Source organism: Vulpes vulpes, chromosome 1 (assembly GCF_048418805.1).
Source record: "Vulpes vulpes isolate BD-2025 chromosome 1, VulVul3, whole genome shotgun sequence".
Classification (NCBI taxonomy): domain Eukaryota; kingdom Metazoa; phylum Chordata; class Mammalia; order Carnivora; family Canidae; genus Vulpes; species Vulpes vulpes.
This window is the reverse complement of record NC_132780.1, coordinates 151,036,356-151,059,389: the sequence shown is the minus strand read 5'-3', so window position 1 is coordinate 151,059,389 and position 23,034 is coordinate 151,036,356. Positions and strand designations below refer to the sequence as shown.

The window sequence follows — 23,034 nt, the reverse complement described above, 5'->3', positions numbered from 1 at the left end:
AATAAAAGTTTGATCCTGATAAGTAATAAGTTTCCTTTGAATCTGAAGAATATAAGAACCTGACTTATCTGCTGAGTAAATGACAGTCATGAACACTACACATAATCTACAAAGCAATGTGTTCTGATAAGCTTTTACTTAAAAATAATATTTTCTCTTCTTAATTTTTTTTTCACAAGACCTTTTCCAGTTATGGGCTAAATAACGCAACATTTTGTAAACATCGGGTCAATAAGTTTTTTATTCCTGGAGTACTAGATTCTTCAAAAATATTTAAACATTCATAATGACACACAAAGATATTTCCAAAAACACTAGAGAAATACACATTATGTACATAAATAGGCCACCGGACTTCAATATTTAACACATCTGGGTAGAAATTAAAATGTTCTCCAATACTTTTGGAAAACAAACACTAAGTTATCTGGTATGATTTATATCCAATCACAATATACTCAATTCATAATGTTCAAATAATTCTCTTTCTTTTAATTCAGCCTGGGTATGTACAACCTAAATCAAATCAAGGTAAAATTCTCTTTCTTATTCCATGCTATTTTGATTTTGTGGAAGAGAAGCAGAACATTAGATCACTGTTTTACAGTATGAACTTCACGTTGCTCATCTTGCCAGTTCAAGTGGGAGTTCCCAGCAGACGATGACCAGGCAAGGATATTACTTTTACAGGCTCACTAAATAAATAGCTGCCTCATTAGAAAGAAAAACACATCAAATGCTCATGACTAATGTTCAGTTTCCAGTGAGTGCTAGCTCAAGAACTTATGATAGCTCCTGAATTTCACTTTGCATCACAGAAATGCAACGCTCCAAAGGAAACTAGCTGTGTTGTAGGCTGATGAATTCATAACTAAATTTACCATAATAACATTAATCTTCACTGATGTATTTTTAAATTTTAAGTTACTATTACAGTTCAAAATCATACCACCTCCTGGAACAGAAATTAGCAAATGGTATGTTACTTGCTATTTGTTACTCTACCTTCGCAAGGATTCATATATATTCTTGACTTTCATTCTATTGCTTTATAAAAATACAATTGTAGGATGTGTCCACAGAGTATAGAATGCAGTATTGAAAACATTCATGGTACAATTCAGAAAATTGAACCAACAGTTTAATTCATTCAATAAGTTTGGACACCTACCATGTGCCTGATTCTGTAGCTAATTTTTAACAAGTGGAGTAGATTAGCACTTTCTTTAATGTAATACTCCTAAATTCACGGCTAAAAGCCAGGTTATTTGAGTGCAAAATGTTTGAGGAAAAAAAGTTGCCTTACTTTTGCAAAGCCTACATTTGACATTAGTCTTAGAACATTGTGTCTCCCCAACATGATTGCGAGGCTTTTAGTTGCCTACCTTGCAAACTACAATGTCACTGCAAATTTCAAGGGTCTTATATTTCTGTACTTCATAAAAGCAAGCTTTTGAAGCACTTCTGGGTCTTGGTGACATGAAATAAAGCAATGTCATGTATGTGTGGATGCTCAGGTCCCTTTTAGATCTACATTTCTATATTGCAGGGTTTCCGTAAATAAGAAATAGACACAGTGAAAAATTGTAACTCCTTATCCATCCATTTTTAAAACTCTAGGTTGAGTTCAATAAACAGCTTAGGTAATTTTTTGTAATCTCAAAATTGTCTATCATGGTACTGAGTACCTAAAAAACGTTCAATAACTTTTATTTGATTGATTAAAAGAAAACTTCTACAGTTTTATTTGAGCCCTAAAATAGAATTTCTGAGATTTATAAGCCAATATAAATATTTAATAAACAGCACAGAGGCCATAAAATGCTAAGTCCCTCAGGACCCTACCTCAGAATTTTACATTGTCATACCTGACTTTATACCATTTCCATACAAGTGAGAAAATAAATAAATCTACGGTTTATTTAATAGCATAAATGATGTTCAGAGAAAGAATTAGGGCTCAGTCCTTTTGAATACATAAAAAATTTCACCAGATTTACCAATAATACATTTCCTTTCAGAGATTAAGGAAAATGTAAGAGCTTTGAACTCAATGAATGTATCATGTCATCTTGTTGCCAGTTCATACACCTTAGCCTTCACAGGCAGAAGAAGGTATGAGAAGAGAAGGAAATCTCCTGTAGCAGGGACCTATTGCTCTGTTAAGTATACACAAGATACAGGAAGTACAACTCTATGTATTCATATTATATTTTTCTGAGAATAATAGGCATGGCCCACAAATATAGAGGTTCTTTTAACATACATATGTTATACTACTTTGGTGCCTTTTCCACATGTTTCATGATTTTCCTTTAGAGTGGAATGAATAAATCACGGAGATGAAAAGTGCAACATAGGGAATATAGTCAATGGCATTATAATAGTTTTGTATGGTGATGGATGGTAACTACACTTGTGGTGAGCACCATATAAGGTACAGACTTGTTGAATCACCATGTTATGTACATGAAACTAATGTAACATTGTGTATCAACTATATTTCAATGAAAAAAATCCATTTAAAAGAAAAACTTCATTTAGAAATGGAAAATGTTACCTTTCTTGCTTCTTTGATCATCTTCCGAATAGTTTCCTTAATTGTAAGTAATTGTGCTCTTGGTGGATGAAAGAGGAGGTCTATATGGGTGCCTCCCAAGAGTCCAGGCATCACATATGGCCAGCCTAAGTCAAGATTTGGAGCTTCCACATCAGACTCAATGGGCCAGTAAGTCCCTGAAGATGAGGTATCATCATAGGAGTTATCAGTGGTATGTGCTGTACTTTGTGCAACTTTCTGGACATTTTTCAAAATATAATTAATTTCTTCTTCAGCTAGGAAGTCTGATACTCGTTCCTTGGCAAGAAATTCTTGGTATGCTTCTAAGCCATGTTCAATTAGTGCATCAATGGCTACTCGATACCATTCCTTGTAGTGAGGCTCAATGTAATTGTCTGATTTACACTCATCATTCAACGAGGACAGCATTGATGAAGTTTCCATGCTTGCAAGCATTTGACAACAGCACTCTCAAATGTCCATCCGTACAATGATGAGAGGTATCTGGGTGTTTGAAAAGAAGGAAATAGAGATCAAATTCTGAAATGAAAATATTTAATGATCCACATAAATCATTATTTTTGCATTTATTCGTTTCTACTACCAGTAGCTCTATAGGACACACACATCACATCCAAAGTGGCATTAATTGCACCATAATTCACATACGTATTACAAATAAGCTAAACAGATTTCCTTTTGCAGGTCACTAGTTGATTTTCCTTCTCCAAGGTACCTCTACTTTCAGTTTCTCACCTAAAGAAAAACATCTCCCCTTCTCTGACATCCAGGAAGGTCACTCTTCTTAATTTTAATCTGAGACTACACATGGTCATATCCATTCATTTCTATACTTTTTTTTTAATTTGGGTTTTACAATATTTTAAAATAGAATATAATCAGTACCTGGACATCCATTAATATAAGTTTTTATTAGTTACTTGTTATGCAGATACTCACATGCTAAGGGAATATAAAAAGCATGAAATACTTGCCTTCCAGAAATGTATTAATTAGTTGGAGAGGCAAAATATACACACAAAACTGCCTCTTACCACTTTGAACAAAGCCATATATTGCTAAGGGCCAAAATTAGTACCGCCTGTAGTCAATGCTTTTAGATGAAAGCAAATAGAGATCAATACAGAATAAATGATTTAAGTATATCCCTATGCAGGTCATAGGCTTCAGTTGAATCTGAGGTACTAAGTAAAAATATGATTAGGTGCCAAGAAGGAATATTTTAATTCACACAAGAGTGGAAAACATAGCAAAAGCACAGAACAGATATGAGCTTGATACATTCGTAAGTTAGTAAAAAGCAAAAACAAAAACTACTTGGTCTGCTGGAAAGCGGATTCTTTTCACTAGAAGTAGGAGATAAATTTTAATAGACCTGGTGAAGCCAGGTGTTGAGGGACATGGTAGATTTTTGTGGTTCAACAAAACCAGTCTTTAAAACAATTAGTCTGGCACTATCAGGGGAAAGAGGGAGAGACAAGTAGCTAAGTCTTTCAGTGTTCAAACACCCAGTGAAGAAGTGACAGGAATATTCAGGAGCTGGTTCAAAGTAAGAACTCCTGAGATCTGATAGTTTGACAGCATTTAGGTGATGAAGAAATTGAAGATATCAAAGATAACTCAAGGATTTCTCTTAGGAATTCAAATCTGCCTAGCCAAGCTCCTACCTCAACTCTCACAATGCCCACAGACTGTCATTCATCCAATCCTTCACTGTGTAAGATCACACACTAGACTTTATCTCAACCAAATAAGGGACTTTCCAATCTTTCGAAGCCATGCTCTCCATTGTGTAGACTCAAACAAAACTCAGCTTAATGATGTGCTATGAACACTAAAGGAATAATTTCACCAAAAACATCTTTGTCAAGGGCCCTATTCTAATTTAAGATTTTCCACTTAACCCAGTGTATTCGGACTCAAGACTATCTTAACTCAAACCTAATTTGGGAGGGTAACCCACAAAGCCATTACCATCTATTAACTCCTCAGATCAAAAGATGTAACAAATCACTAATCATACAGAGGAGTTGTGAAGGAATGGAAAACAGAGCCACAAGTTTTGCTGAAAGGGTGGGGAGATCAGAAAAGATTCAGCACCCATACTAAGGCAGAGCTAAAGAATAAGGAAGACAAAAGGGTCCACTTGATTCTTTTAGTGGAGACAATCCTATCTGAATTCCTAGGCTCAAAATTTTTTACCAACAAAGTCTTAAAGTACAGAAAGCCTAAAGATTAAAATGATACAAGAAAAAAAAACTAAACAAAATATGTTTGTGCTACTTTCAGGTACTACGTAGAGGTCAGGGATGCTATTAAACATACTTCCATATACACAGGACAGCTGCCTGCATTAAGAAATTATCTGGCTTCTTCTTTGCCAATTTGAATGCCTTTAATGTCTTTTTGTTGTCTGATTGCTGAGGCTAGGACTTCCAGTACTATGTTGAATAGCAGTGGTGAGAGTGGACATCCCTGTCTTGTTCCTAATCTTAGGGGAAAGGCTCCCAGTGCTTCCCCATTGAAAATGATATTTGCTGTGGGCTTTTCGTAGATGGCTTTTAAGATGTTGAGGAATGTTCCCTCTATCCCTACACTCTGAAGAGTTTTGATCAGGAATGGATGCTGTATTTTGTCAAATGCTTTCTGTGCATCTAAGGATAGGATCATATGGTTCTTGGTTTTTCTCTTGCTGATATGATGAATCACATTGATTGTTTTACGAGTGTTGAACCAGCCTTGTGTCCCAGGGATAAATCCTAGATGACATGATACTCTACAGAGAAAACCCAAAAGCCTCCACCCCAAGATTGCTAGAACTCATACAGCAATTTGGTAGCGTGGCAGGATACAAAATCAATGCTCAGAAATCAATGGCATTTCTATACACTAACAATGAGACTGAAGAAACAGAAAGTAAGGAGTCAATCCCATTTACAATTGCACCCAAAAGCATAAGATACCTAGGAATAAACCTAACCAAAGAGGTAAAGGATCTACACCCTAAAAACTATAGAACGCTTCTGAAAGAAATTGAGGAAGACACAAAGAGATGGAAAAATATTCCATGCTCATGGATTGGCAGAATTAATATTGTGAAAATGTCAGTGTTACCCAGGGCAATTTACACGTTTAATGCAATCCCTATCAAAATACCATGGACTTTCTTCAGAGAGTTAGAACAAATTATTTTAAGATTTGTGTGGAATCAGAAAGGACCCCGAATAGCCAGGGGAATTTTAAAAAAGAAAACCAAAGCTGGGGGCATCACAATGCCAGATTTCAGGTTGTACTACAAAGCTGTGGTCATCAAGACAGTGTGGTACTGGCACAAAAACAGACACATAGATCAATGGAACAGAATAGAGAACCCAGAAGTGGACCCTCAACTTTAGGGTCAACTAATATTCGATAAAGGAGGAAAGACTATCCATTGGAAGAAAGACAGTCTCTTCAATAGATGGTGCTGGGAAAATTGGACATCCCCATGCAGAAGAATGAAACTAGACCACTCTCTTTCACCATACACAAAGATAAACTCAAAATGGATGAAAGATCTAAATGTGAGACAAGATTCCATCAAAATCCTAGAGGAGAGGGATCCCTGGGTGGCGCAGTGGTTTGGCGCCTGCCTTTGGCCCAGGGCGCGATCCTGGAGAACCGGGATCGAATCCCACATCGGGCTCCTGGAGCATGGAGCCTGCTTCTCCCTCTGCCTGTGCCTCTGCCTCTCTCTCTCTCTGTGTGACTATCATAAATAAATAAAAATTTAAAAAATTTAAAAAAAAATCCTAGAGGAGAACACAGGCAACACCCTTTTTGAACTTGGCCACAGTAACTTCTTGCAAGATACATCCACAAAGGCAAAAGAAACAAAAGCAAAAATGAACTATTGGGACTTCATCAAGATAAGAAGCTTTTGCACAGCAAAGGATACAGTCAACAAAACTAAAAGACAACCTACAGAATGGGAGAAGATATTTGCAAATGACATATCAGATAAAGGGCTAGTTTCCAAGATCTATAAGGAACTTCTTAAACTCAACACCAAAGAAACAAACAATCCAATCATGAAATGGGCAAAAGACATGAAGAGAAATCTCACAGAGGAAGACATAGACATGGCCAACATGCACATGAGAAAATGCTCTGCATCACTTGCCATCAGGGAAATACAAATCAAAACCACAATGAGATACCACCTCACATCAGTGAGAATGGGGAAAATTAACAAGGCAGGAAACCACAAATGTTGGAGAGGATGCGGAGAAAAGGGAACCCTCTTACACTGTTGGTGGGAATGTGAACTGGTGCAGCCACTCTGGAAAACTGTGTGGAGGTGCCTCAAAGAGTTAAAAATAGACCTTCCCTACGACCCAGCAATTGCACTGTTGGGGATTTACCCCAAAGATTCAGATGCAATGAAATCCCAGGACACCTGCACCCCGATGTTTATAGCAGCAATGTCCACAATAGCCAAACTGTGGAAGGAGCCGCGGTGTTCATCAAAAGATGAATGGATAAAGATGTGGTTTATGTATACAATGGAATATTACTCAGCCATTAGAAACGACAAATATCCACCATTTGCTTCAACGTGGATGGAACTGGAGGGTATTATGCTGAGTGAAGTAAGTCAATCGGAGAAGGACAAACATTATATGTTCTCATTCATTTGGGGAATATAAATAATAGTGAAAGGGAATATAAGGGAAGGGAGAAGAAATGTGTGGGGAATATCAGAAAGGGAGACAGAACATAAAGACTCCTAACTCTGGGAAACGAGTAGGGGTGGTGGAAGGGGAGGAGGGCGGGGGGTGGGGGTGAATGGGTGACGGGCACTGAGGGGGGCACTTGACGGGATGAGCACTGGGTGTTATTCTGTATGTTGGTAAATTGGACACCAATAAAAAATAAATTTATTTAAAAAAAAATTATCTGGCCCAAAATGTCAATGGTGCCATGGTTGAGAAATCTTCATCAAGTTGCTCACTTAATATGCATGGTATTGTACTACTAATTAAAGACCTTTTGACACTCATTAAAGTTCTTTTGTGCACATAATACTGGACTCATTTTAACAAAGAAATAAGATTTTCATTTACTTGATAGAATCAATCCATTGGAATAGAGTGTAGTTCCCCAAGATTTAGTGAGGTGTGGTGTTCATTTGACAATTCCAGTTCATAAAGGGATGGCATCCAGTGATCCCATGAAAATCACATCTGTTATTTGTAATTGCTTAAGACAGTAGTTAACTGTTGGTTGTTTACAAAAATCTTAAATTTTCTTAGCACTTATTTCCTAATTTTTAAAATGTAACTTTTGGATTCCTATAATATGTGAGGTTAAACACCTATTATCTACTTAGAAGTTAAAATGCATGAAGTGCTTTAAAAAAAACTATTGATTCCCAAGTTTTATCTACATAAATATATACTCTGCAACTGTAAAAAAAAAAAAAAAAATTCATTCTTGAGCTATAGGTAAACTGTGAAATCACAGAGATCAAGAGGACCATGAAAGCAAAATAAAACCATGAGGACAGAGACAAAAAGTTAATGAGGGAAAACAAAACAAAACAAAACAACAGAAGATGAAAAAAGTAAAACACTATATAGGATTAATCAAATAGGAATGCCAGATGCAATGCAGAAAAACACATCATAGAAAAAATGCAATGGCTATGAGTGTGGAAGTTGAGATATTACATAAGAGTTAAGATAAAAAATAAATATGCTTGATATTGTCCTGCTAGAGAAGCTATACCCTCTAACCCCTGCCTAGAGATACACATTTATCACAAGAGCTGTTTACAAGGGATAATTGTGAAGGAACTATTTAGAAACAAATTTTAAGGGAGAACAGTAAGGTAATGGTACTTGCATAAGTGAGTATTACAATAAAACAGCACCTGCATTTAGTTACAGATTTAATATGGCACTCTCAAGAGCTCAACTGCTGAACATTTTAAGGGTGTAATTTGAGGACAAAATTAATTGGGTATACCTTTAAGCATGTAAAGCTGCATTATTTTATTAATAACCATTAAAAACTCCTAGAAAGTATATATAAACATACATAATAGTTAATGAATAAAGAAAAATAAAATTTCACTATCATGTAAAAGCTAAACCGACCACTAAGGTCATCTGCTAGTTAAGTGACTCATTCCAAAAAAATTGACTTATAAAATAAGGGTTTCAAATCTATGCCTCAAAAGCATTACAAATTTATTTGATATTGAATCTTTGGTGTGATTTGTGGAAAGTATAAATTCTAAGTGTTAAATCTATAAAGGATACAAAACTAGGTATTAAACATTAGATTTCAATTCATGGGCTACTCTGGAAAATGTTTTGGCAGTTTTATCACAAAACTAAATATGCAAATGACATACTTGTTTATGGTTTCTGATCTAAGAAGATTCATTAAAAAGACTTCTGAAACAACAGGTTAGTGGAAAAATGCTCCAAAGAGAAATTACAACTTTCTTATCACAAATAGTTGGAGGTTATGGTTACTAATGTACAAGTAGATGATCGAATGTCAAGACTTTTTTTTTTTTTTAATTTATTTATGATAGTCACAGAGAGAGCGAGAGGGAGAAGCAGGCTCCATGCACCAGGAGCCTGATGTGGGATTCGATCCTGGGTCTCCAGGATCAAGCCCTGGGCCAAAGGCAGGAGCCAAACCGCTGCACCACCCAGGGATCCCTCGAATGTCAAGACTTTAAAAGAAACACAAAAAGGATCACAGCTGCTGGTATCTCCAAAATCCTCTTCCCACTTCTGTCTTAGGCTGTTAGTATACAACTCCTAAATGCTGTTATGGGTTAAACAATGTCCTCTAACAAGGTATGTTCAAGTTCAAGCCCTCGGTACCAGTGAATGTGATCTTATTTGGAAATAGTGTCTTCTTTGCAGACATAATCAAGTTAAGATGAGGTCATATTTAATCCATGCTCCACAACAGTTGAAAATTATGTATCTCTTTTTCCCTTGAATTTTTAGGTGTCTAGATTGTGTTTGACTTGGAATTTGATTACCAGAAACTTAAGATGACAATTAAAATATTAAAGATGATACTATTAAATTTAAAAATTGACTATAATAGTCAAGTTGTCAAGTACAATTTGGTATCAAATTTTGGCATCCAAACTTATTAAAAAATTCTCAGCTGGCTTTATAATAATACTTACAACAAAATGGCCCAAGAGTACCAATTGCAGTCTGACACAGAGTCTGATTTTCAGCAGGCCAAAGAATACATGAACACACAGCACACCCAGTCATAGGGTTCTAGTTGCAAATATCTCCATAGGTAAATCACAAATAGAATCACCTATCTTATCAAACTCATGAAAACTAAATACCTCCAATTCATTTTATAAATAAAAAAATATAAATTTTAATAAATAAAAATTCCATTTGCTTAATATCTGAACATTTATTAATTTCTTTAAATTCGGCAATGGTGTGGTGTTATTGCTTTCATGTCAAAGTACTTAATTCCAGGTTTTGTGTATATTACCTGTTACTCAATACATTTTCCATCCCCAGTTTAAATGATAGACCGGATATAAGAATATAAAGACTCCCAATATATGTTAACAACATTAAAACATAATCGTTTACTGTCATTGGAATCATGAAGTAATTCCTATAGAGAAATTCATAGAAAAAACAATAAACATTTTTCTCAGAGAGCGTACACTAGATAGTCAAACTGCAGAGGAATACTCTATGCATAGCTTAAAATGCAAGTGGAATTACTCTATGCATGGCTTAAAATGCAAGTGAAATTAAAGCAAATTACTGTTTTAACAACAACTAAACTGCTCCTGAATAACATTCTATCATGATACTAGCATTCCAGAAGCTCTAATGAAAAGAATAAGGTCATCCTAATGGGGTTGTATCTTGTGCTATAAAGTGTTCCATCTTGTCCTGATCCTGATCAATATATGTAACAATCGTTCAGATGAATCAATAGAAACACACTGATACAGTTTGCAGAAACAAACAGCATATATATTAGGTGCCAGAATTAATATTTTAAATGATCTTAAGATCAGAAGAGTCATCTTTTAATTGTGTGAAGTGGGAGAGTAGGGTTGAGTGACAAATCACTGGTTGGTTCAGTGACACAGAGTGGGTGAGATGGCCCAAGTTTTGTCTTCTACTCTGCCACAAACTGGTCTTAAGTTTTTGGTCATGAAATTTCAGGGTCTGAGCCTCATGTCCCTCATCAGAAAAACGGGTAAAAGAACAGTACTGACTGCAAAAGGACTAAATGAGATAAAAAGCTCTCAACTCTGTATCAGCCATAAAGACTACTAAAATAAATTGTTAGATAGTAATGAAAGATGACTTCAAACACTTCCATTTTGACCTCAGTGTGTACTTTCTAATTGACTAAATTCTTCTTCCCAGCTTATCTCTTAACTCAGGCAAAAGACCCTACAGGCAAAACATCCCATGATGGGAATTTCAAGCAATAAGAACTGCTCTGAGCCAGCAAGATTCCTTCTGACTGACTCCAAGACAATTATCAGCTGACCTCTTCTGCTCATCTGCATTTGCCCACTGACCTTTGTCCCACATTTTCCTTATAGAAATGTGGAAGTGCGACGCCTAGGTGGCTCAGCAGTTGAGCGTCTGCCTTTGGTTCAGAGCGTGATCCTGGAGTCCTGGGATTAAGTCCTGCATTGGGCTCCCTGCATGGAGCCTGCTTCTCCCTTCCTCTACCTATGTTTCTGCCTCTCTCTGTGTGTGTCTCATGAATAAATAAATAAAATCCTTAAAGAAAAAGAAGAGAAAGAAGAAAGAAAGAAAGAAAGAAAGAAAGAAAGAAAGAAAGAAAGAAAGAAAAGAAGAAAGAAAGAAAGAAAGAAGAAAGAAAGAAAAGAAAGAAAGAAAGAAAGAAGAAAGAAAGAAAGAAAGAAAGAAGAAAGAAAGAAAGAAAGAAAGAAAGAAAGAAGAAAGAAAGAAAGAAAGAAAGAAAGAAAGAAAGAAAGAAAAAAGAAAGAAAGAAAAAAGAAAGAAAGAAAGAAAAGTATTTTCAGCACTTTGGAGACAGACTTTGAAGTGCTGGTCCACTGTCTCCCCAGAGGTGGCCTCACTACAATAAACTTTCTCAATTCACTACTTCTTGTCTGCCTTTGGATTTTATAAGCAGTGAGTGGCTGAGCCTGAGCTTTTGGATCCCTGAACCCCCACACCCTAGTAACAGTAATATAGGAGAGAATTTTACTTAACAATAAGGCTCTATTTTTCTCTTATTTTCTTCATGAGTATCCACTTTCTGTATATAATCAATCAAGTAGAGGACAGATCTTTGAAAGAGTCCTATCATGTGCAATGAGTTGGGCTCCAGGGCACCCTTGACAAAATTCTAACAGGATATTCATTTTACCTGCTGAAAAGATGTGTAATACCCACAAACTTGCTAAGGTTATTTGGGGGAGGGGAGGTGGTTAAAAAAGTGCTTCTAGTGTGACAAGAACTGCCTAAAGTCCTTCATCTCAGTTTCTCAGTTTCTCCTATCTCCTAAGTCAGCCTTCATAATTCAGCTTTTTTTTTTTTTTTTTTTTTTTTAAGAGAGAGAGAGAGAGAGAGAATTCACTGGAGCAAGCACAGGTAGAAGAAAGAGTGCAGAGGGAGAAGGGAGAGAGAATCTTCGGCAGGCTGGATCTCAGGACCCTAAGATCATGACCTGAGCTGAAATCATGAGTTGGATGCTTAACCCGGGAGCCCCTTAATTTTCTTTTTTGAACTTAAAGAATATTCTACACACCAATTTTCAAATGCAAAACAAAAAGCCAAGCCAAGACAGTCAAAATCTGCCTCTAGTAGTTTTAATAGCATACAAAAATGATGACACTCTATGGGTAACAAGCATGTTATCAAACTATATGAGAACAGAGTTATAATTAAAGAAAGTTCATCCAAAAATAAAAATAAAAAGACATACATAAAATTGAAAGTGGCTACCTTGGAGAAGTGGTTTTATGGGTGATTTTTAAAAACTTCTTTACACTTTTCTGTATTTACCAAATTTTTATCAATATATATGTATTCTTTTGCTTTGGGGAAAAAATGAATTTTTAAGAGATTTATTCCAATAGTTATTTTTTACTTTAGAATACCCTCCTGTTTTTCCATTTATGTACTAAGTTGACTGTCATAGGTAATTCAAAATGCCTCATCTAAAACAGTTTAATAATTCTTACAGAGCAACACGTAAACAATTACAGAATATGGGAAACTAAAGCTATATAGGTTCAGTGACCAAAAAGGAAAAAAAAATTAAAATAACTGCATTCACTTCATGAGGTCTGAATAAGTAGCTCACAGTGTGCTGTGCTATCCCCAACGTCCCGGTGAAGGAACAGAGTCCCTGTAAGGAGCTTATATAGCAGTGTTGCACATATTATCACCTTCCGTGCATTATTTAAATGCATTACTCTCTACCTTCTTCACTAGGCTATAAACTCTGTGATGGTGAAGATTATCTCTGTTTAGCACGATTATTAATGCTCAGTACATAACTGTTACATAACAAGCTAATAATATACTTATTTAATAACTGACTATAACATTATGAGAGCTGATTATGATAGGCCAAAAAATCCTGAAGGGTAAGTTTTTTTAAATGATAGTATCCGTGCAGAACTCTTCAGACTGAAGCACCTATTTGTTTCTATTAAATGGAGGTTAGTTTTGTGATACAAAATACTGCCCACAGAACAGGACTCTTAAAAGAGTAATTAGAAACCCCCTGAGCATTATAAAACTAATTAGATAAATCCACAGATCTCTATAAAAATAAACATAAATACTAATTTCAAATGAGCACTTTGTCAGTAGGATAGAAATGTTATCAAGTGTCATTTGGGAATTCTCCCCTAAGAACTGCATTTTGAAATGTTTAATTATGTTAAAGTCATTCTGAAAATAGTTTCTGGGTATTTAATCTTCATGAAATGAAGTTCCAAGTCTTGTTTTTCAACATAGTGATACAAATTAGCTGTAAAGTAGGACTTATTTCTCTCCTGTTTTTGATATTACTTCTGTTATAATATGAAGTTATTTCAGCAGGAAGAAAGGATTCACTGGGTGTTTAAATGGATTATGATTATAGATGTGTAGTATACCATTAAGGTGAAATTAGAGTATTTATTCCAGAGCAGTGCTGAGTTTAAAAGCCCATATTTTCCAACATGGTAAAACAGCAGTGTAAGGCTGAAGTTTATCCAACACACAACATCTAATGCAAACCTAGATTCTGGGTTCAAGAAGTGTGTGTATATCTCTCTACACTAAAGGTAGGCAAAACTTACAACAGGATCAGTATCTGGGTTTTTGTTTATTTTTTCCGTGAGAATGCTACAGTACTAGGGGAAATGATTTTTAAGTGACTACTGTTACTGCCAATGGTATCTGAAAATCATTGCCAAGATATTCTCAATACTGGATTGTAGGACAGAAGGTAAGAATTTCCTTCTTAAGTCATCAAAGCTATTTATTTTCCTGCTGTCTGGGCTTGGACTTGGGAACTTGACTTAGCTGTCCCTTCACTCTTCTCTGGCAATATTCTCCCCAGGATAATGTCATCTAGTCTTCCATCAGAAAATATTCTATGTCCATGATGACTTGAAAATCTCTAGATGCGACTGTTCCCTCAGGCTCCAGACTCATGTATTCAACTGGTTTCTAGACATATTCCCTGGCTTACAGTCTTTACAGGGAACATGCCAAGTTAATTCTCATTTTAGGATGTTTTCAATAGTTGTTCCAACAGCTTGGAATTCTCTTTCTTTTCATTCTTATTCATGGGGCACCTCCTTAGAGAGGTCTTCCAGACCTCCCATTTTAAAAAAGGACCTACCCTCTCTGCCATGTTTAATTCTATTACCTGGTTTTATTTAACATCGAGCACTTATTATTACGTAAAAATAATCAAGGTATTTGTTTACTTGCCATTGCCTGTATCCCCCTCACTAAAATGGAAGTTGCTCAAAGGCCACCATGCTGTTTATTCTCATTTATCTGTGCCTCTGTCATATTGGGAATTCCTTATTTTGACTATCACTGCTGTTTAGTTAAGGCCTATTGTCTTACATTTTAAGTATGCTGAGATCAATGTTCCATTCTTCTCTTACTCTTAATCACAAAGGGGAAATAACAAGAGGTCTATTTCCTCACCCTCATCAGCCTGTCTTACCAACCCTCCCCACTTCAAAGCACCTATCTACAATTCCCTGATTACCACCGGAAGTGGGTTCAAGATCTCTCAACCTCAGTTTCTGAACCTCTGTATGATACAGAACAAGGGCTTGATATATTTAGATGAGAGCACCACTAGCAACAAGGGCCCTACCAAGTGAAATGTTGACCGCGTCTCCGATGCCTTCTTGTCCCAGCTTTTGAATCTACGTAAGACAACAGAAAGTCAATCTTGGTACACACTGACATTTACAGAAGAACAGGTGCTGTAGGAAAACATCATAAACAAGTGTTCCAATATGAACTAGTAAAGTGGCTTTCCAAATACAGATAACAAAAACAGTGTCCTTCATCTATGAAAAAGTGAAAGTTTGCAAATAAAATGTCTTAAGAAAATGTATTTTCCTTATGCATGTTAGTAACGAATGGCTATCAAAAGTCAGTGTTTTATGTATTTAGCAGCAATAAAAAAAGACCTTGGACTATTAAAAAGTAGAGGTTTGGGGCGCCTGGGTGTTCAGTCTGTTAAGCATCTGAGACTCTTGATTTCGGCTCAGGTCATGATCTCAGGGTCCTGAGACAGAGCCCTATGTTGTGCTCCTGGTCTACTTGTCCCTTTCCCTCTGCTCCTCCCCTGACTTGCATGTGCGAGCTCTCTCTAAAATAAATAAACAAAAATATTTTTAAAAAATAAAAGTAGAGGTTTATAAGAGAAATAATATTGCAGAAACTGTGCAAGTGGACACAAGTTTATTTAGTTAATATGCCAAAAAATATGAAGTGTTAATAACCTATCTAGTGTGGAAAGATTTTAATTTGTATAATTTAATTTGTATAAAGAGCCATATAAGTAAACAGAACATGTAAAGCAATCTCAATGTCTAGCAAGCCTACATTAGTCTTTTCCCTCAGGATTCACTTTTAATTAAGCCTGTGTAGATAGCTATATCAGAGATGAAATGAAGTACTTCTTTTTTACTTTCCCTCAGAAATTCCCCCAAAAAAATCTGATTGGAAACCTAGCCCACCCTACTTTAGATCTTTTGTTGTTTTCTTCATTGGCTCCTCTCACTTGCTCATAGAACACTGGCACACACAGAAGTTAACCAAAAAGGTATACATAAATATATATTTTTTAAAATCCATAAAATGGGGGGATCTCTGGGTGGCTCAGCGGTTTGGCGCCTGCCTTTGGCCCAGGGCGAGATCCTGGAGTCCGGGGATTAAGTCCCACATCGGGCTCCCGGCATGGAGCCTGCTTCTCCCTCTGACTGTGTCTCTGCCTCTCTCTCTCTCTCTCTCTCTCTCTCTCATAAATAAATAAATAAGTATTTTAAAAAATGCATAAAATGCTGCTGGATTTGTAAAATGGGTTTCTAGGTCTTGTGGATTACACATAAACAGTGTTCCTTCACAATTGTGCTAAATTCCTGTGACAGTGGTTCTACTCTGGGTAACAGTAATGACTGAGCAAAGGCTGACGCTTATAAAGCTCTAGTCATCTATAAACCAGACCTGAACCAGAAACTGCACCTGGCAGCTCTTCTGTTTCACTCCCATTTGTCTGTAAGGCCCACACCGGTGTAAGCATGATGGAAAAGAGAGAAGATACCCCCAAATAATGATACCACTGTCCTAGGATATGAAAATCAAATATAATAATTAGTTTCTTTAACTCAAGTCATTTATTCTATGTGTGACACATGCATATAACTAATTAGGATGTTCACGGGCTTCTGTCCCAACTTTTGCGGAACTTTATTTTGGGTCCAGTAGCCTTAGAGTACTTTTGATTTTCTTTAGTGTCATTTTCCTACTGAAATTTCTTTAAAGTAAGTTTTGATTATATGTACAGTTGATCCCTACTTAGGTTTTTTCGATCTTTGAACCTTCCTACATTAGATGCTGACACTAAAGAGTACCTTTCCTATGATAAACCCAGTTTTCAATCCATCAATTAATAAACATTGCAACTTACTGCAGAGGCTGCGGGCATGTTAATATCCAGTTTCAGTAACACCATTCTTCTTTTTATTCTTATTTGTACTCTTATTTGAATATTTTATTGAAACTTCAACTTATTTTATCTCAGTTTTAGGAAAATGGAAAAATGAAAGTCTCTATGTTAGTAAAATGCTTATCTAAGAAGCTGAGTATAATAACGGCAAAGATGGTAATTATTGAACATGTCAAAGAAGGCAAATCTTTAGTTCTAATGAGATGATCACTGAACACATGTACACATGTCAGAACCATATTGTTGAATAGTGTTAGGGTTAAGGTTAGGGTTCTAACCTAACCCTAAATGATTCTAACATTTAAAGTATAACTGGCAATTTTATTTATATTTGATCCTTATAAAATTACCTCTGCAATATATGTTATTGATTTTCATATTATTTGAATCTTATAGGTTTTTAGAAGCCCACAATGTACCAAAATAGAAAAGTGTACTGATACTGAGAGATGACAGACAGAAATAAAGACAAATAGGTGAACAGATGGAGAGACAGCCACATAAATAAAAGTAGGGAATGGGAGAGAAGGAAAAAGAAAAGATGAGAGGTGGAACAGAAAATGAAGATGAGCTTAAGGATGAAAGGGGATGAGGAAAGAAGGGAGGGGAAGACAGAGGAAAAGAAAGAAAAGGAAGAGAAACATGGAGAAGGAACAAAGAGGCCAGAAACCGCCATAAGATTGGACAAAAGATTAGAGAGACAAGAAGAGATGAAGAGAAGGAAGGCATGCATTTGAAGCAAGGAGTCACTGGGGTGGGGGCAGGGGGAGACTTGGTCACTAGCTTCTCACTCTAAGAACTTAGCTGGCTTTTGCCCTTCTCCAACAAATAATTCAGAAGTCACATTTATTCAAGAAAAAGGCAATTATTTTAAAACAACAGAAACAGCTGTTGAATGAGTCAGAGGAGACTAAGTAGTTGGAGCAATGTGCTGTTAAGAATGAAAGCCATCATTGCCTGTGCATGGAAATAAATGACAGCCTGGACAAAAGTTCTGCTGAGTGACTCTACTGCAGCCACTGAAGTGGAAGATGCCACTTTTTGGTGCTTTGAAAACTGCCTTTTCTTCCCCAAAAGAGAAATGCTCATTTAATCAGAGAAGCAACCTGACAATAAATAGAGAACTAAAACCCTTTGAAATGAAAATGTGACAAAACAAGTAAAAATAATGAGCTTCCCAGTGAGACTGTGGAGAGATGTTAGTTAACATTATTTTCTGGTACCCTTAATACGAAGTGATCACAGAGAATCTCCCAGTAGGATGGGACACACCCGAGAGGCCAATAGAATTTAGATACTTTGGGGGCACCTGGGTAGCTCAGTTGGTTAAGCATCTGTCTTTGGCTCAAGCTATGATCTCAGGGTCCTAGGATGGTGCCCCCATCCCCTGTCCTAGGGCTCCCTGCTCAGCGGGGAGTCTGCTTTCTCCCTCTTCCTCTGCCTGTTACTCCCTCTGCCTGTGCTGTCAAATAAATAAAATCTTAAAAAAAAAAAAAAAAAAGAATTTAGGTACTTTGTCCAAAATCACGACTAAGTCAGGTCTGCTAATGTTTAATTTCACAAGTGATTAATGGACATATACACTATCTGCTGGAACATCCAGAGAATATGAAGGAAATCATAAGTGGACCAGATTCATTATTTTTTTTGTACTTGTAAATGTTATTAGGTCCCTAACTGTAAGCTTCCTGAGATCCAGGAACAGTATCTTATTAACCTTCCTACCTAGAGTGAATCATCACATTGCTCAGCACAAAATAGTGCTGTTTTATGTGCATGTTTAATGGAGAGTATTAGAGCACAAAATCATAACTTTTAGACATCAGGACTGCATAAATTTGGTGTAAACTTTAGATATCAGGACTGCCAGTAACATGGAAATTACACCTGACCCTATGCCAATTCTCAAAAGGCTGACCATCACTAATTTACCTTCCCCAGAAATGGGTGCAGTCTACAAATCACTTGATATATAGTTCAAAAGATAAAAGTCATGTGCCTTTAGGGGACATCTGGCCTCCCTCCTAAGGACAGTATGAAAATAAAACAAAATTATAAACTGAGTAGTAATTAGATGTCCCTGAGGAAAAGGTTCCTCATATCAGCTATGATCAATGATTCAAACACTTCCCAACACAGATGTGCCCAATGGGTGAATAACCCTTATGTCTGGATCATCTCTCCAACCCAGTCTCATCGCCTCACAGCATCACAGCTGCTGAAAACATCATTTGCCTCTCTGATCCCTCATTCCTACCTCCTATATATGTTAACCTCTTGACTTCTTAATAAGCCTTCTCCTTCCCAGTCCCAGAGCCAACTTGCTCCCACTCCACTTCACCTCCACACATGCCCCTTTTACTGGAGCCCATCATTTCCCCAGTTCCTATGGCAGTAGCCCACAGTTCTCTGTTTCTAAGGATTAGAAGTACAGACCCCCTGGGAACCCTACTCCACCCTTGGGGGCTGGGGCAGACATCACAAAACAAGGCTAATGTCCACTGGCCTACCTCAGTAAAAGGGAAGGTCCATCTGAAGGCTTCACATTTTCTCAGGGAAGTACTGGTGGATTTAATTGTTTGGTGGAGCTTAGGTGCTATTTGTATAAAATTTAATCCAGGGTACCTTAAAATCCATAACCATCAATTAGAACACTATTTGGGGGGTGATAGGGAGACTGTATGATCATTTTCAAATGATAAACTTGCCAACAAAATTCCTCATACATCCCACTCCCAGATTAGAAATAATTCAATAAACAAAAGTACAAAATAAGCAGTAACATTGTGTTTAACAGACATTGAATTGTGAAACACCCCCTGGAACACTCCTATTTTACAAGTTACAGAGAGCAGATATACAAACTTACCTAACTAGCTAGACAAGGACAACTTGTAATTTAATAAATAATTAGTTAAATTAAGCTAAGTGGGGCCTTTTCAAAAGCTCTCCTCCAGCCAGATGTTATAGAAGAGGCCTGCTTCACTGGGATCACACTTTCATCCACAAGATTCTCAAGACTTAAAGTGTAATATTACATCTTGGAAACTCATTACTGTATAATATAATTGGACAGGAAACAGGTAGGTGAGTTGCTGCAGCATTAAGTCATGGTCAAGAAAATACTCCATGTATGAACCTCCACCATAAACAATAAGGGGATATCGTAGCAGGAGAAGATATAATAGAAAGAATAATAAAATTAATTAAACCACCCCAAAAGAGTTTAGTCTGTTAATAGTAATAATCTCCAGAGAGTAATCACAAAAGACACTACTGAGTCAGCACCATAGGTGTGGTTTGTCTCCATCTATGCCAATCCCTTTCAGCAACTGTTCAATAGGCAAAGTTTCCCACAATAAGTTCTAAGCATCTGTGGTCTAGAATGTGCCAGCTTTAAAGGCAGCATCTACCCAGCCCCTCAGCTCTGCAGGGTGCAGCCAGCACTCTTTAATAGGTGTGTACACCACGTGTGCCCTAAACCCAAAAGCCAGGGGGTGGAATTTGAAACAGGAAGGTGTGGGGACTGCCATCATCCTGGGAAACAAACAAAACAAAGACTGACCCCTAACTCCCACTTCATCCGGCTTCACACCATTCTCATTCCCTAGTTATTTTGAAAAATCAACCCAACAAACAAACAAAAACTCGATTTCTCTTCTAAGGCCCTTTCATCATGCTCCCTTGTCCTATTTCATGTCAGGGCTGATTCAGCCTCAGTCATGGATTTCCCTGGGGCTCTTGCATTGGTTGGGGATGAGAAAGGGAAAGAGGGGAGGTGCCTGCCAGGAACCTGGCAAAATGTGTAGTAAGTGGGAATCTGGAAATGAGTTGCTGGACATCGTGGTCTCCAGCCCTGAGTGCGCCAGCACGGCTTTTCTTTGTGTTCTGACCTCCTCGGAGTTCTCCTCTCCACTTCTGGGTCAGAAATCCCAGAACTTAGAACCTCATCCCTGCATGCAGAGTCAGCAAGGTATCCTGTGTTCGTTCCCACAGCCTCCTCCACATAAAGCACCATTGTCTCTTTACATCCTCATGAATGCAATAACTGACACACACACATTCTCAGCCTCCTCACACACCTTATAGGGGGTAATCATTCTCCTAACGAACGTGTCACAAAGAATAGGCCTACAGTCTCCGACTACCTTTCCAGAAGCTATCTCCTCTGGGCACACTGGTTCTCAACATCTGGTATGTACTAGAATCACCCTGGCGAGCGAACCAAGGACACAGGCCGCCGACTGGACTTGGGAAAGCACAGGTCTCAACTATTCTCAAGGCAACTGGATTCAAACAGAAGAGATTTCGTCCAGAGTAAGTCTTGTCTTGCTTTCCCAGTCCATCCGCACTAGGGACCTAAAGACACACGCGCTCTTGGGCAGCCTGCGCCCCTCGGCGGCCGGCCCGCGGGCCCGTTCCCCCCTCCCGCCAGGCGCTTCCAGACCCCGCCCCCCGCCCCCCGCCCCCCTGCCCCCCCTGCCCCCCCGCCCCCCTGCCCCGCGGTCTGCTGCGCGCTCCAGAAGCCGAGAGGAAGCCAGTCCCCGTCCGAGGTGGGCGGCGCCTGCCCCTGGAGGAACCCGAGCGCACCCCGCCGAGCGCGCCCCGCCGAGCGCGCCCCGCCGGAGACCTAACTTTTCAAACTTCCCCACGCGACTACGGAGGAAGTTGACCAGACAGAGGAAAGGGGCTTCTGCACCCCGGGGAGCAGCCGATCCCGCCCCGGTGCTCGCCATCCCTCCGCCCCCGCCGGGCCAGCCCACCGCGGGGGCAGCCTCGGGAGCCCCCGCCCGCCCCCCGCCCCCCGCGGCCGGGGAGCGCCCCCCGAGCCCCACTTACCGCCAGGAGCGCCCCGAGCGCGCGCCGCCGCGCCAGCCGCCCAACGTTTGGCGCCCAGGAAACGGCGAGGCCGAGGGAGGGGACGGGAGTTACCTGCGGCGTCAGGTCCCGGCCGCCTCCGCCCCGGCCGCGCCTCCCCGGGCCCGGGCGCACGGCCGAGGGCGGGCGGGCGTGCGGACCAGTCGCAACAAGTCCGAAGCGGTGTCGCTGCAAACCCCGCGCAGCCAGAAAGCTCTCAGGACCCGCCTGAGCTCCCGACACCCAACCCTCTCCCCACCCAGCCCTCTGCCGGCCGACTATAAAGCCTGCCCTCCCCGCCCGCCCTGCGGGCTCCGGGGCCTACACGTCCCGACACCTGGGCCCGGGCGAGCAGAGGCCGGCAGGACGGCGGCGCTCACCTGGGAACCGGTGACCTCGGCGGAGCGGGGCTGCGCCCCCACACCTCCCTCCTGGGCTCGGGAAGGCGGAGGGCGGGGGCCTCAGGGTTAGAGCGGGGGCGTGGGGGACCGGGTCGCACCTCCCTGGGGAGGTGGGGCGCAGGGCCTGCAGGAGACCGTGCCAATCAGCAGCCGGCTCTGCAGACCCCTACCCAGTGCAGGGGCTTTCCAGGCCTGGGAGGCAGCAGGCGGTGGGAAGGGGGTAGAAGCGGCGCTTGTGCACGTACCTTTTTATGTGAAAGGGAAATTCTAAGCATCATCAAAGATTTGGTATCGACTTTGGATGACCCTGGTTGTTGACTTGAGATGGAAAAGATACTGCTTAAAACGGGAATACCTGCGTGAAAAGCAGGCCGCTCTAGGTGGGCTGCTGTGGAGCAGTGTTCGGGGAATGACGGCATTATGTGGTTTCAGCGTAAATTACAGCAATTAATAAAATTTATGTTTTAAAAATTTGTCTACACCTCAATAACTCCCAGGAATGTTTCTAACAACTGGATGATCATATAGTCTTCAAAACATAGCCGCTTGCAGCAAACGTTAAAAATGCAGCCTAGTACGGGAAAAAATGAAGCTGGGGGTAATAATAAGCATATTTTAAGCTTTGGGCATGATGTGTAAATTATCATAAAATGGAATTGACCTTAAAAATGACTTTTATGGCTATTTTGCTCTGAATAAAGTACCTGGGGAAAATGCTAAACTATTGGGATTTCAGTTACGTCTTGACTGATGAGTCAACTTAGACTGGAGGGTGAGATTTACATATCCTAGATGCTGAAACAGAGCACAGAGCAAAGGGCTATGTCAGAAAGTAAAAGCAAGTTCCAAGAGAGAACAAAGATAGGCTTCCCAGATTGTGGTATCTGTGATTTATAGTTTCTTCAATATTATGATCTTCAGTTTATTTTGTTTTATATATGTAACTTT

At 39.1% G+C, this 23,034-nt stretch overlaps 1 protein-coding gene across 2 annotated transcripts in view; it reads right to left on the bottom strand.

Annotated features, from left to right (window-relative positions):
- FAM83B (family with sequence similarity 83 member B) overlaps positions 1–22,132 on the bottom strand; it is an 85,653-nt gene extending 63,521 nt beyond the window's left edge. Inside the window, exons 1-2 of one of the 2 annotated variants that reach the window (XM_072734363.1) lie at positions 22,066–22,132; positions 2,561–3,064 (exon numbers count right to left, since the gene is read on the bottom strand). In XM_072734363.1, coding sequence (XP_072590464.1) covers positions 2,561–3,016 — 456 coding nt within the window. In that variant the 5' untranslated portion in view covers positions 3,017–3,064; positions 22,066–22,132. Of the gene's footprint in view, positions 1–2,560; positions 3,065–21,667; positions 21,807–22,065 lie in introns of those variants that run through there. The other variant, XM_072734361.1, reaches the window with a different exon arrangement.
- Positions 22,133–23,034: the final 902 nt, after the last annotated feature.